General features: G+C 44.1%; 1 protein-coding gene across 5 annotated transcripts in view; it reads right to left on the bottom strand.

Moving 5' to 3' along the window:
- The window catches only part of ACOT9 (acyl-CoA thioesterase 9), a 90,199-nt gene extending 87,029 nt beyond the window's left edge, over positions 1 to 3,170 (bottom strand). For 3 of the 5 annotated variants that reach the window (XM_070750710.1, XM_070750714.1, XM_070750711.1), the window contains exon 1: positions 2,993 to 3,170. In XM_070750710.1, the coding sequence (XP_070606811.1) occupies positions 2,993 to 3,006 (14 nt within the window). In that variant the 5' untranslated portion in view covers positions 3,007 to 3,170. Of the gene's footprint in view, positions 1 to 2,651; positions 2,717 to 2,992 lie in introns of those variants that run through there. The other 2 variants (XM_070750715.1, XM_070750712.1) reach the window with 2 other exon arrangements.
- Between the last annotated feature and the right edge of the window lie 10,461 nt (positions 3,171 to 13,631).

Genomic DNA, 13,631 nt, shown 5'->3' with positions numbered 1-13,631 from the left:
GATCATATTATAAGCAACTCTGTTCTCTTTGCGATGATCTTAAACTATTTATTTAGTTTATAGACAATGCTGCTACCCTTCAAAAAGATGTTGATCATGTAGCAGAATGGTCAAACAACTGGCAACTTCAAATCTCAACCAACAAATGTTCTGTCTTACACAAAAAGAATCAGAATACAAAATACAAACTTGGAGGAAACGAATTTGTAGATGACCCTCACTCTGTCAAAGACCTTGGAGTACTCATATACAACAACCTAAGTGCTAGAGCCCACTCTAACAACACTGAGAAAAAGGCATTAAGAGTTGTTAATCTAATCTTGTGTAGCTTCTTCTCTGGCAATATTACACTGATAACTAGAGTTTACAAAACATTTGTTAGAACAATTCTAGAATACAGCTCACCTGTCTGGAACCTACATTGCATATCAGACATTAATACAACCGAGAGAGTCCAGAAATATTTCACAAGAAGAGTGCTTCACTCCTCTGCTCACAACAAAATATCTTATTCCACCAGAGTTGAAAATCTGAGATTAGACAATTTACAACTGTCGCCTCCGATCTGATCTAAATGTAGTTCATAAAATCATATACCAAATGTCCTTCCTGTTAATAACTACTTTACCTTCAACTACAGCAATACACGAGCACGTAATAGATTCAGACTACATGTAAAACGCTCCAAACTTGACTGCAGAAAATACAACTTCAGCAATAGAGTGATCAATGCCTGGAATGCACTACCTGACTCTGTGGTTTCTTCCCCCAACCCCAAAACTTTAACCTTGGACTGTCTACAGTCGATCTCTCCCTGTTTCTAAGAGGTCTGTGAGGGGAGTGCATAAGCACACCACTGTGCCTACCGTCACTGTCATATTGTCCTATTGTCCTCTTTTATCCTTACTTTTCACTTTATGTTATGTTTATACAAACTACTGCTATTCTATACCTGTTTGATAAATAAATAAATAACATAAATAACATAAATAAATAAAATAAATAAACCTGCTCTGAGATTTCATCTGGTACCAAACTTTATTTCAGTATTTGAGATTGTTAGCCCAAAGCAATTGTCATAGCTGAATAGGGTATAAGCTCTGTATATTTATTTTCACCTAGCGATATGTCATTTTGTAGATACCGGTATTTCCCAAATCTTAGCCTATCTTCCTTGCGTTACCAAAAATATTGCCATTCCAAATTTGTCCAAATTATTTCCTCTATCCTGGGCCTGGCTTTGTGCCAAATATTGTTATCCCTCCATTTGCCTCTCTTTCTCTCTTATGTTATCCATCTTTTTTATCAGTTCTGTAGCTTCAAAAAAATATGTAAAAATCAGGATTCTGTAGCAAGGAAAACCAGAGCTGGTTAATTTACTCTGATCCCATGTCAGTCTTTAAACAAATGCATTTTCTGCCTTCGATTGCTCTCTCCTCTTCCTAAGGTTACTTTTGAAAATCATAGTATGAGATTTTTTAAAAAGATTTTAAATAAATATATAAATAAATAATTGAAACTTGAAATTTGCTAGATTGCAATGATGAAAACTATTAAAATGTACAAAGATGCTTGGGCATTTTAAATATTTCTCTAAGCTGGACCCTACATTAGTCACTTCATAATATCATCATTTTACAATGTATTATATTGGGCAGTTAAGCTCTTATGATCCCTAGTAAGTCAACAAGATATTATATATATATAGCTAAATATCTTAATAGTTAGATAACAATTAAACAGAATGAAAGTATAATTCTGAGAAGACCAATAATCAGAAGAAAAATAACAGTGATGGCATGCATTGGAGTATGGTCGGTCAATCTTCTAAAAAAATATTTATGTCAACACCAGAGGCTGGTCACTTCATAGCCTTTAAAAAGGATGCAAACTAGCAAATAATATACTCTGTTGTCTATAGTATGATTCTTGTCTAAGGATTAGGAGGGGAGGGGAGGGGAGACAGGGGAGAGGGGAGAGAAGAGAGAAGAGAACAGTGATTATAGCAAACTGGTTCCATATTGGTTTGAGATCTGATTAGGCTATATCTGTGTGGTCAAAGCAGGACACTGGGTTACAGTATGTGAAATTAAACAACAAAAGATCTATATCTTTTCTGAAATGCATCTTTCCTATTTTTGCTACCCAGAGGCTTGCAATTTTTCTTCTTTGACCATGTCCAAATGTACAATGTAAAGGAAAATAAATTGTTTTAGTATTGGATTTGTATTGTTTTTGTTGTGAGCCGCTCCGAGTCCTCGGAGGGGGGCGGCATACAAATCTAATTAATAAATAAAATAAATAAATAAAATGTGCAACTTTCACTTCCAAATTTGGAAAAACCTTTCTAAATATCTCAGAACACACTAAAACCTTAAGTAACAAATCGTGCTAATCCAAAATAAACCAACTGTTTTGCAGTTTAACATAAACCCTGATTGACACAATACACTTTATGTGACTGTTTGTTATTGTCTTAGCCACGGCGGATTGTAAGCCATAGTTTACGAAATTATATCGGATTTCACAAAAACCGTAAAACCTCCTACAGCAGAAGGAAGCAAAATTGGGGGAGACGACATAAGAGTACGATCCTCGTGTACGGAAGAGGGTGCAATAAATCTAACTCTCCAGAATACAGTGAATCCTACTGTGCTGCACGTATTGGTGGGCGGAAAGAAAGCGCAGATCCAAAACAGCAACATCCGAGATGTAGTTTTTCCCCACCCAGTGCTTTTTTCTCACACTGCGCAAGTCGAAAGGCTCTAGGCCCGGGCGGGGGGCAGGTTTTGCCGTTGGGAAACTATTCGTTTTGCGATTCGATTGATTGTACAAAGAAAACCGCCGCCTTAGAGCCCTTCTAGTACTCGCCTAACCCAAGGGAAATGTATTCCGCTCTCGGCTCGTTACTCCTTTTTTTCATTCTGGGCCCACCTAGTTTGTTGCAAAGGTAGAATCGGGGAAAGTACTGAAGTTGCTATAAATCATTTACCTGCGCGACAGCATTTTGCTCCAGAGATCGGTAAAACGCCCGGCTTTGGCGAAACCTCTGCTTTGTCCCTCTCTGTTAGAGTCGCACTGTAAATCACGTGTGCCGCCTGTCAGCGACCACGCCTGGAACAAGAACTTGGCTGTGCCTGCTAGACTGGCTCAGACTTTCCAATTCTTTAGCAAGGCTTCGTGCTCTTCTAATTTAGCAGATACTGTATATTGACAAGTCTCTTTCCTTAAAGCAATACTTCTCGATTATTTTGGGTTACACCCCCCTAAGAAGAAGTACACATTTTGCGCCCCCACCAACTCTCTAATCTGGGCCCCAATGGAATTTTAGTGTTTTGACAGGGGTCAGGCCAGCTTAAGCAAGCCAATGTTTTGGGGGTCGCTGGCCTGGCCCAATAAGTGCTGTCTCTGCTGGGCACTCACAGTGAATGGGGTGGAAGGAGGCTTTAGCATGTGGTTCAAAGCTTTTGCCCAGCTGCAATGGACGTCTCCTAGCAGATTCATCACACCCTTCATGGCCAATGTTCCCTCTAATTTTTTTTCGGGGTGGGCGGAAAAGTATAGTGTCTGAGCGGCAGTCCTCTTGGGACTGGGCGGCATAGAAGTACAAACAAACAAACAAATAAATATAATAAATCCCTTCTTTTTTATTAAAAGAAATTAATAATAAAACAAAACAAAACTCTATTACTATTAAAACTAAAACAACCAGCAAATCCAAAAACATAACTATTAACAGGTGAGGGCTGGGGGTTTTTTTCTCTGTTATTATTTAAGTGCTTTTACCATATGCTTTAAATCAAGAGTCACTTCTCTCTCTGTTTCTCTCTCTTTCCTGTCATTCTCTGCCACAATCATTTTCTCATTTCTTTTTTCCCCCTTTTTTCTATCATTTCTCTCTCCCTCTCTCTTCCTTCCACTCCTCTCTCTCTTGCTTGCTTTCTTCCTCTCTCTCACTCTCTCTCACTCTCTTCCTTCCTCTCTCCTCTCTCACTCTTTCTTTCTTGCTCTCTCTCACTCTCTCTTCCTTCCTATCTTCTTTCTCTCTCTTTCTCTCTCCCTTCCTTTCTTTCCTTCTCTCTTCCTTCCACTTTTTTCTCTTTGTCTCTCTCTTTTCCTTCCTTCCCCTCTTCCCCTCCCTCTCCCTCTCTTTCTCCCTCTCCCTTTATATTTATCTCTTCCTTCCTTCCTCTCTTCCTCCCTTTCTCTCTCCCTCTCGTTCACTTTTCTCTCCCTTCCTTCCCTCCCTCCCTTCTTCTTTCCTTTCCTCTTTCCCTCCCTCTCTTTCCCTTCTTTCTCCGGCGAGCAGCTGGCTTTGCTGACTGGCACAAGGCTCAAGCCAGCTGCCCAGGAAAGCCAGGAAGGTCCTCCTGCCCCACCCCAGCCGAAAACACAACGGAGGTCTACCGCCACCAGCTTTAGCCTCCCGTTGCTCCACCCCGCTTCACTTCACCTGTCATCCTGGACCTCCGTTGTGTTTTCGGGGGGGAGCGGCAGGAACGCCCTGTGCCGGCCAGGGCTTTTCAAATGCGCTGCTTTCTTGCAACTCTTTCCTGGGCAAGGGGGGGGAAGAGGCCACTCCCCCCCCCCCCAGGAAAGAGATGCAGGAAAGCAGCGTGTTTAAAAGGCACACTGATTTCCCGGAAAGCTGGCTTTTCTGGCCAGCACAGGGCTTTCCTGCCGCTCCCCCCCGAAAACACAACGGAGGATGACAGGCAGGGCGAAGCAGGGTGGAGCTACGGGAGGCTCAAGCAGGCAGCCTCCGCGCTTTTCTTTTGGTGGAAGAGGAGGAGAGGGGGCGGATCGGGCGGGCGGGGGGCAGCGCCTTCTACTGCCGGTGCCTCCCTCCCCCCCGTGGAGTGGCAGGGGGATGGGGACTGCACGCCCGTGGAAAAGGGTGCGCAGGGGGGTATTTTGGGGGGCGCGCATGCTCACGCACACAGCTTACAGGGAATGGTGTTCATGGCTACCGTGGAGAACAACAAGAACCCACGTAGCCACCCTGCCTGGCCTGGCCGCCTTCTCTTCTGTGCTTGGAGCAGCATGCAACTGGGAAAACACTCACCGTCTGGGGGGATTTATCAAGAGGGACATGCCCCACTCTTTGAGAAGGGCTGCTTTAAAGGGACTTGAGCTCAGTTCTTATTTGAATTTATAACACCATCCCTTTGTTTCATTGATCAACTGCTTGCAAATATTTGATTAAGTGAAAAATCATTACATGAGGGGGGATTTCCATCAGTTGTGCTTCAGCTACACAAGCCTGGGGGGTGGGGAGCTGTCATCACTGATTACCAATTACTAACCATAACACAAAGTCAGTCAAGATGACAGGGACCCGTCCTAATCCATCTGTGTGTGGGGAGTTTTGACCTGGTAAGACCTGATGAAGTGGACAAGGCTGTTTAATATCTACATGAAACTGCAGGGTGAGATCATCTGAGGGTACGGGGTGAGTTACCATCAGTATGCTGATGATACCCAGCTCTACATCTCCACCCTGTATCCACTCAGTGAAGCAGTGGAAGTGATGTGCTGGTGTCTGGAGGCTGTTAGGGTCTGGATGGGTGCTAACAGGCTCAAACTCAATCCCAACAAGACAGAATGGCTGTGGGTACTGCCTCCCAAGGACACTTCTATCTGTCCATCCATTAACCTGGAGGGGAGATTTTTGACCCCCTCAGAGTGGATCCACAACTTGGGCGTCCTCCTCGATCCACAGCTGACTTTAGAACATCATCTCTTGGCTGTGGTGAGGGGGATGTTTACCCAGGGTTACCTGGTGCACCAGTTGCGGTTCAACGATACGGCTACCTTTGAAGAGCGTTCGGAAACTGTAAATTGTGCAGAACGCAGCTGTGTGAGCAGTCATGGGCTTGCCCAGACATGCACATATCTCTCCAAAACTCCACGGACTGCAATGGCTGCCAATTGGCTTCCGGACACAATTCAAAGTGTTGGTTATGACCTATAAAGCCTACATGGCATCGGGCCAGAATACCTATGGGACCGCCTTCTGCCTCATGAATCCCAACAACCGGTCAGGTCTGACAGAGCCGGCCTTCTCCAGGTCCCATCAACTAGAAAATGTCATTTGATGGAGCCTAGGGGAAGAGTCTTCTCTCTGGGGGCCTCTGGAATCAGATCCCCCCATAGATTCATACTGCCCCCACTCTCCTCGCTTTCTGCAAGAGTCTTAAGACTCATTTATGCCGCCAGGCTTGGGGCCACTAGACTCTTGCCCCTGGCCAATGAATGCGTTGAGAGAAAGTTGATTGAATGGGAACAATAGTTTGTTATGGTTCTTGGGTTTTTTAGATTTTAAATTTAATTAATTGGATTTAATATGTTATATATTCTTTTATTATATGTTGTAAGCCGCCCCGAGTCCTCGGAGAGGGGCGGCATAAAAGTTCAATTAATAATAATAATAATAATAATAATAATAATAATAATAATAATAATATAAAATAGAAAGCGATTGGAGGAGCAGGAGGCAAGGTTTTTTGTTCCATTCCCAAATTTGTGAGAGCTACTGGAAGATCAGAGAAAGAAAGTCTCAGAAAGATTCAAGAATGAATTAAGACAATTTACAACAGAAGTCACAAACTGGTGGTCTATGAATCACTGGTGGTCCGCAAGAACTTTTTGGTGGTCGGTAGAAAAATTATTTGCATTTTTTATATTGCACTAAATCAGGGGCTCTCAAACTACACCCCCTGGGATGGAGACATGCAATGAATGTTTGTATTGTTGCTGCAGAGAGTCTCCCCTTCAGGGTATTTTTGGGTGGATTGGAGCATGGCAAACATAAAGAAAGAGCTACCAAAATACTTTCAGCATATCAATTGCCCCACTAGAGGCAAGAATACTTTAGACCATTGCTACACAACACTAAAAGGTGCTTATCAGTCTTTACCATGAGCAGCTATGGGACACTCTAATCATTGCATGATTCAACTTGTATCTGCTTACAGGCAAAAAATTAAAACCACAAAACTGACAATTAAATCAGTGAAGACTTGGACTGTTGTGTACTATATATTTTATATGTTGTGAGCCACCCCGAGTCCTCAGAGAGGGGCGGCATAGAAATCCAATTAATAATAGTAATAATAATAATAATAATAATAATAATAATAATAATAATGAGGAGGAGGACGAGGACGAGGAGGACGAGGAGGACGAGGAGGACGAGGAGGACGAGGAGGACGAGAAGGACGAGGAGGACGAGGAGGACGAGGACGAGGAGGACGACGAGGACGACGAGGACGACGAGGAGGCAAAGTTAAAGCTACTGTACAGCTTGCTTTGACTGCACTGATTGGAATATTTTTGAAGATACCTATGCAGACCTGGATAAACTCACAGATGCTGTAACATGATATGTCAGCTTCTATGAAGACCTATATGTACCGACCAGGAACCTGCGAATATACAGTAACAACAAACAGCTAAACTTAAGCAGCTAGGTTGTTCCAAAGAGGAAGCCAATAGAAAAGGTGATAAAATGCTGTATAATCAGGGCAGAAATATATTAACAAGGGAGCAAAAAGAAGCTATTCTGAAAACCTAAAGAATCAGTTCTCAACAAATGAACCAGCAAATGTGAAAAACTCTTAAAAATATCACTGGTTATGGCAAATCTCCTTCCCAGGCTGAAGGAAATCAACAACTGGCAGATGACCTGAATGTGATTATTGCAGGTTTGAAAGGAAACTACAGTCACCTATCTCCACAACCCCCCATCTCAGACACCCCAATAATAGCCAAGCCTCATGCAACTGATCCCATACCATTGAGTTTACAACCCTGTTCTCAGGGGTGGGCTACTGCCCGGATGGGGTGGAACGCAGTGGGGTAGCAAAACTGGAGCTCCACCCCAGAGCACCCTATTTGCACTGAAAGATGTTGAAAGAATAATAATAATCCTGCATAAGCCACACCCACAGTGTGGTAGTAAAAAATTTGGTAGCCCTTCACTGCCTGTTCTGCTCCAGCTATAGACCACAAAGAACTCAGCACATACCAAGTATGTACAAACCTTAGTTTACTCCAAAGGGTTCTTTTTGTAGACTTTAATTCAACATTCAATACCATCATTCCAGACACTCTTCTAACTAAGCTGAACACACTTGTAAATGGATCATAAGCTTCCTAACAAACAGGAAGCAACAGGTGAAGCTAAGCAGAATCAATCAAATACCTTTACAATTAGTACAGGGGATCCCCAAGACTGTGTGTTCTCTCCATTTCTTTCTCTATACCAATGACTGCATCTCTAACGAGCCATCTGTTAAACTGCTGAAGTTCGTAGATGACACAACAGAGATCAGTCTCATTCAAGACAATGATGAATCTGCATACAGAAAAGAAGTTGAACAACTAGCCTCATGGTATGACCAGAACAATCTGGAAATGAACACACTGAAAACCATAGAAATGGAGGTAGACTTTAGGAAAAACCTTCCCATACTCAATCTTCTATGTTTCTATACTTATACCTCTTACAATAATAGACAACACAGTATCAATAATAGAGACCTTTAAATTTCTAGGTTCTACCCTATTGCAAGATCTAAAATGAACACCTGTTGTGGTTGGCTCTGGACCAGCTCCTGCCCCAAGGACTGTGGGGATGGATGTGGGTGAATCTTAGCAGTGTCAGAGGCCCGTGTTACTGCCGTCTGCTGCTGACAGCGACACAGGGAGTGAATGTGAACTGGGATCCTCAGAGGACGGCCTGGCAGACAGCCAATTAGGAAACAATTCATCCTCCTCCTTATCTTCTTCGCTGGACTCGGATGAAAAAGCATTAATTGACGTACGCAGGTGAAGGGCAATGAATAGAAAAGAGCAGTTACGTAGGTATTACAAGAGATAAGAGAGTTCACCTGTGGTTGGTGTGGTTCAACTAATTAGGGTTGCTGTTAAATGGGCAGTGTGCCGGCCGCTCAGTGTGGAAAATTATCTATTTGGAGAAAGAGGAAGTGACTTCCTCTAAGGCAGGGGTCGGGAACCTATGGCTCGCGAGCCAGATATGGCTCTTTTGATGGCCGTATCTGGCTCGCAGACAGGGCTCCTAGCACTGAGCTCCCGCTCGCAGCTGTCCCCTGGCTCCTGCTCGATGCCACGGTTTTCGGCGCTGTCCTGCTGGGCCCCAAAGACGGAAGGCAGGAAGAAGGAGAGCTCCATTCTTCTCGCCTTTTTCCCGCCTTCCGTCTTTGGGGCACAGCAGGACAGCGCCGAAAACCGCGGCATCGAGCAGAAGCCGGGGGACAGCTGCGAGCGGGAGCCCCAGGAGGGAAGTACCAGCAGCGCCCCGCCCAGCTGAAGCTTCACTGGCGTCGGCGGCAAATGTCCTTTGTGGCCCGGTGGGAGGGGGGGCTGCAGCGGCCGCAGGCAGTCGCAGGGAGATGGCGGCGGTGAGAGGGAGCTCCAGCTGGGCTGGGGGTTCGGGGGGGCCATGAACGCCGCCCGGAGCCAATGGCTTCTTTTGGGCTTACTTGAATTCCTGCTGCTGGTAAGCGCGCGCGGGTGGCCGGGTGGGAAGGGCGAGGCGCGAGGGGGAGGCAAGTGGAGAAGCGGAGAGAGAGAGAAGTGGACCAAAAGAAAGAAAAGGGAAAGAGAGGGAGGGAAAGAGAAATGGAGAGGAAGGAAGGAGGGAGGGAGGGGAGGGAGGGAGAGAAGGAAGGAAGAGAAAGGAGGGTAGAAAGAGAGGGGGAGAGAGAGGAGAGAGAAAGGAAGAGGAGAGATAGAAAGGAAGAGAGAGAAAGAAAGAGGGATAGAAAGAGAGAGAGAGTGAGAGATGCTCAGTGAGCCTTTCTTTGAAGTTGCCTTTCTTTCTTTCTTTCTTTCTTTCTTTCTCTCTTTCTCTTTCTCTCTTGCTCTCTTGCTCTTTCATTCTTTTTTCTTTCTCTTGCTTTCTTTCTTTCTCTTTCTTTCTCTCCTTCCTTCCCTCCTTCCATTTCTTTCATTCCCCCTCTCTATTTTTATTTCTCTTTCATTCTTTCTTTCTCTCTTTCTTGCTTTCTTTCTTGCTCTTTTTCTTTCTCTCTTTTACCTTCCCTTCCTCTATTTCTTCTTTTCTTTCTCCTTCCTACCTTCTTCCCTCCCTCCCTTCCTTCAGTCCTTCCTCTCTTACTCTCCCCTTTCATAAGTTTCCTTGCTTCCTTCCTCTGTTCCTGTCCCTTCCCCCTTTCTTTCTTTCTTTCTTTCTTTCCTTCCTTCCCTCCCTCCATTTCTTGCTTTCCTTCTCCTTCCTCCCTTGTTTCCTCCCTCATTCCCTTCTTTCACTCCTTCTTCTCTTACTCTCCCCTTTCACACCTTTCCTTGCTTTCTTTGCACCCTTCCTCTGTTCCTGTCCCTTCCCTCTTTCCTTCCTTCCTTCCCACCCTCCGTCCATTCATTCACCCATTCCTCTCTTGATCGCCCCTTTTACCATTCCTTCCTTCCTTCCTTCCGATGTGGGCCTGGGCCAGCAGAGTAGTTTGCTTTTGCACCCCGTCTCGAGCTCCCTTGGTGCCAACCCGGCCCTCCCCACTTCAGAGAGAAGGGGGAGAAAGAGAGAGAGAGAAAGAGAAAGAGAAAGAGAGAGATAAAAAGAGAAAGATAGAGGGAGGGAGAGAAAGAGATAGAAAGAGACAAAGAGAGGGGGAGAGAAAGAGAGAGAGAAAGAAAGAGAGAAAGGGAGATACGTACGGCTCTCGCGGAATTATATTTCAAAATATGTGGCGTTTACGGCTCTCTTAGCCAAAAAGGTTCCTGACCCCTGCTCTAAGGACTCTCTTTGCATCGATCCCAAGACTTGGACATTAAACCATAGTTAATTGTGTGAGTTGCCAATGGTTGAAGAAGGGTAGCTGTGATGTTTTCACATTTGCTTGCTAATTGCTTTGTGTTTGTTTATTGCTTTTCACTGCCTTCAAGTCTGTTGTTTTGAAAGTGTGCCCTTTGACTGCAAAAAGGGTGTTTTGCTTTCCTTTTATTTTCGATAAAAACTTTGTTCTTGGTTTTTCAAGTGTGCGTGTTTGAATTCATACCTTTGCACCTAATTTGGGGCTCATGCCATTGAGCCAGGCAGAACAACACCTAACATCAAATACTTAATCAAAAAAGCACAACAAAGAATGTTCTTTTTGTGCCAACTCAGAAAGCTCAAACTGTCCAAGAAGCTGCTGATATAGTTCTACAGAGGAATTATTGAGTCTGTCATCTGCACCTCTATAAGTGTCTGGTTTGGTTCTGCAACCCAACAAGGCTGACACAGACTTCAGAGGATAATTCAAACTGCAGAAAAAAACAATTGCTACCAACCTGCCTGACAAATCAAAGAACAGGTTGTGAAAATATTTACAGACCCCTCACATCCTGGACACAAACTCTTTCAATTCATACCCTTAAAACAACGCTATAAAGCACTGCACATCAGAACAACTAGACACAATAATAGTTTTTTCCCCTAATGCCATCACTCTTCTAAACAATTCCCTCAACATTGTCAAACTATTTACTAAGTCTGCACTACTATTAATCTTTTCAACATTCCCATTGTGCTGTCCCCAGAGACAGAGATAGTTGGACTGTATTTAGGCATGTCTCCTTAAGATATTCCTTTAGGGGAAATGTAGTGAAATTGCACTCTGGGTAATGTAGTTTACATGCGGCCACATTTATGTATTCGTATTGGCTCTGACTCGGGATGAGGGGTAATTGGAGATAACATTCCAGTGAGTCTTTTGTCTTCACTCACTAAGCCAGCCAGCATGTAGATGCTACACCTAGAGCAGGGGTCAATTCAACCTCTTTTTACCTGCACAATGGGAAAGATTATACTGCAAAAGAATCACATCATATCTGTGAGTTATTGTGAGAATGCCTGTAATAAAATGATTTGTGATACCTTATTGTGCTGAGTTATCTGACTGGGAAAAGTTGATTTTGTATCAGAACAGTAAAAAGAGGTTGTAAAAAGAGGCAGTAAAAAGAGGAGAAATTCATGTCCGCTGGCACAGCTGCAAGCCTTCAAAGCAATCACTGCTGCCTTAAAGAAGTAATCAGCCTACTAAAAAAGATTAAACCTCCCTCTGGTTCCCTGCAAACTTAATAGCCTGAAAGAGGTCTAATCCCTCTTCTGATGACCTGAAGCCTTAAATTCTCATCCTGAGGTTGCTGCATGCTATGATACTGCCTCCTGAAGCCTTAAGAATAAGAGAAAAGAACACCCCCCCCCCCACTTCTTTCCCCCAAGTTACTGCTTTGGAAAGGTATTGCTCTAATCCGTTCAGAATAAGGGAAGAAGGGGGGGCGTGTTTGCATTTAAAGGCTATTATTCTTGCCTGTTTCAACTACTTCTGGATCTACAAACTCAGAGTCTATGCTTCTCTCCACAACACTAACTAAGAAGCCTATATTAAAGTTATGCCTGAGAATTGAATGCTTGTTCTAGAAAACAGCACGTGGCTCCCTTTAGACAAAGGAATTAAAGGGCCAGTGCACCTATGCCTTTACTGTACTAGCAAATGGCACCATCTACTGGTTGAAGTGGAAATCCACTTGAATACGCCCAAGCCTTAGCAAAGAACCACGCCATCTGGTGGTCACAATCTGAATCTCAGTTAAAATACACCAAAGCTTAGAATACGCTTGCCGCCTCCCTCTACTGGCCACCAGCTGAATTTTGCTAAACACACTAAAGCCAAGCAAGCCAAGACAAGCCAAAGCAAGACAAGCCAAGCAAACCTAAGCAAGCCAAGACAAGCCAAAGCAAGCCAAACAAAGCGAACTTAAGCAAGCCAAGAAAAGCCCAAGCAAGCCTACCAAATCAAATCAAAACAAGCCAAGCATAGCCTAACAAGCCAGTCCGGCAAGAAGCAAAGCAAAGCAACAGCAAGCAGCAGACAGCAAAGAGCAAAGCCTAAGTACCTCCCACTCTTGAACACTAACAGCACCTCCTAGTGGCTGTGGACAAGCAACTAAATATGAAGTGGGAACAATTCAACTCACAGCAGAGCCTATATGAGGAATGGAACAAGTACTACCAAAACATGGAAAAACTTTGGAAGAAATTGTTATATGTCTCCAACATCAAGGAAGAAGAGCTTTCCTGACATCACATTCGGTTGCTACATGAAGAGTGCAAGAGAATTTGCATACTTTGGAAAAACTGTGAATGGCAGCTAATCGACACTCAACAGGAGTTACAAGATGAGGATCTTCTGAAGGACTCACAAGCTATCCAGCAGACAAACAAAGAATGAGCGAAGTTCCTCCTACACAGATTTCATTTTTTCACATCCATCGAAGATGAAGAGGCACAATTTGAAGCAAAATTAGCCAGACTAAAGGAAGAAAAGGCCAGATCATGGGCCAACAATGAGAAAGAAATGGCCAGAGCACAGGACAATCATGAGGTATTCAGGGTGACTCGCTCCCTTCTTAACCAGGGGGGAAATGGGGAGCCCTTGCAGGGTAGTGCCAAGGCTCTTAATCAGTTTTTCGCAGACAAAACCGCTCAGATCCGGACTGATCTTGACTCCAATTGGAGTGCAGAATCAGCTGACAACGTGTCAGTTGAGGTGACAGGGGCCTGTCTTAGTCCATCTGCTTGGAGCAAGTTTGACCTGGTGACA

Source organism: Erythrolamprus reginae, chromosome 4, assembly GCF_031021105.1.
Source record: "Erythrolamprus reginae isolate rEryReg1 chromosome 4, rEryReg1.hap1, whole genome shotgun sequence".
Lineage (NCBI taxonomy): Eukaryota > Metazoa > Chordata > Lepidosauria > Squamata > Dipsadidae > Erythrolamprus > Erythrolamprus reginae.
The sequence above is the reverse complement of the archived record's forward strand: the minus strand, read 5'-3'. Positions and strand labels throughout refer to the sequence as shown.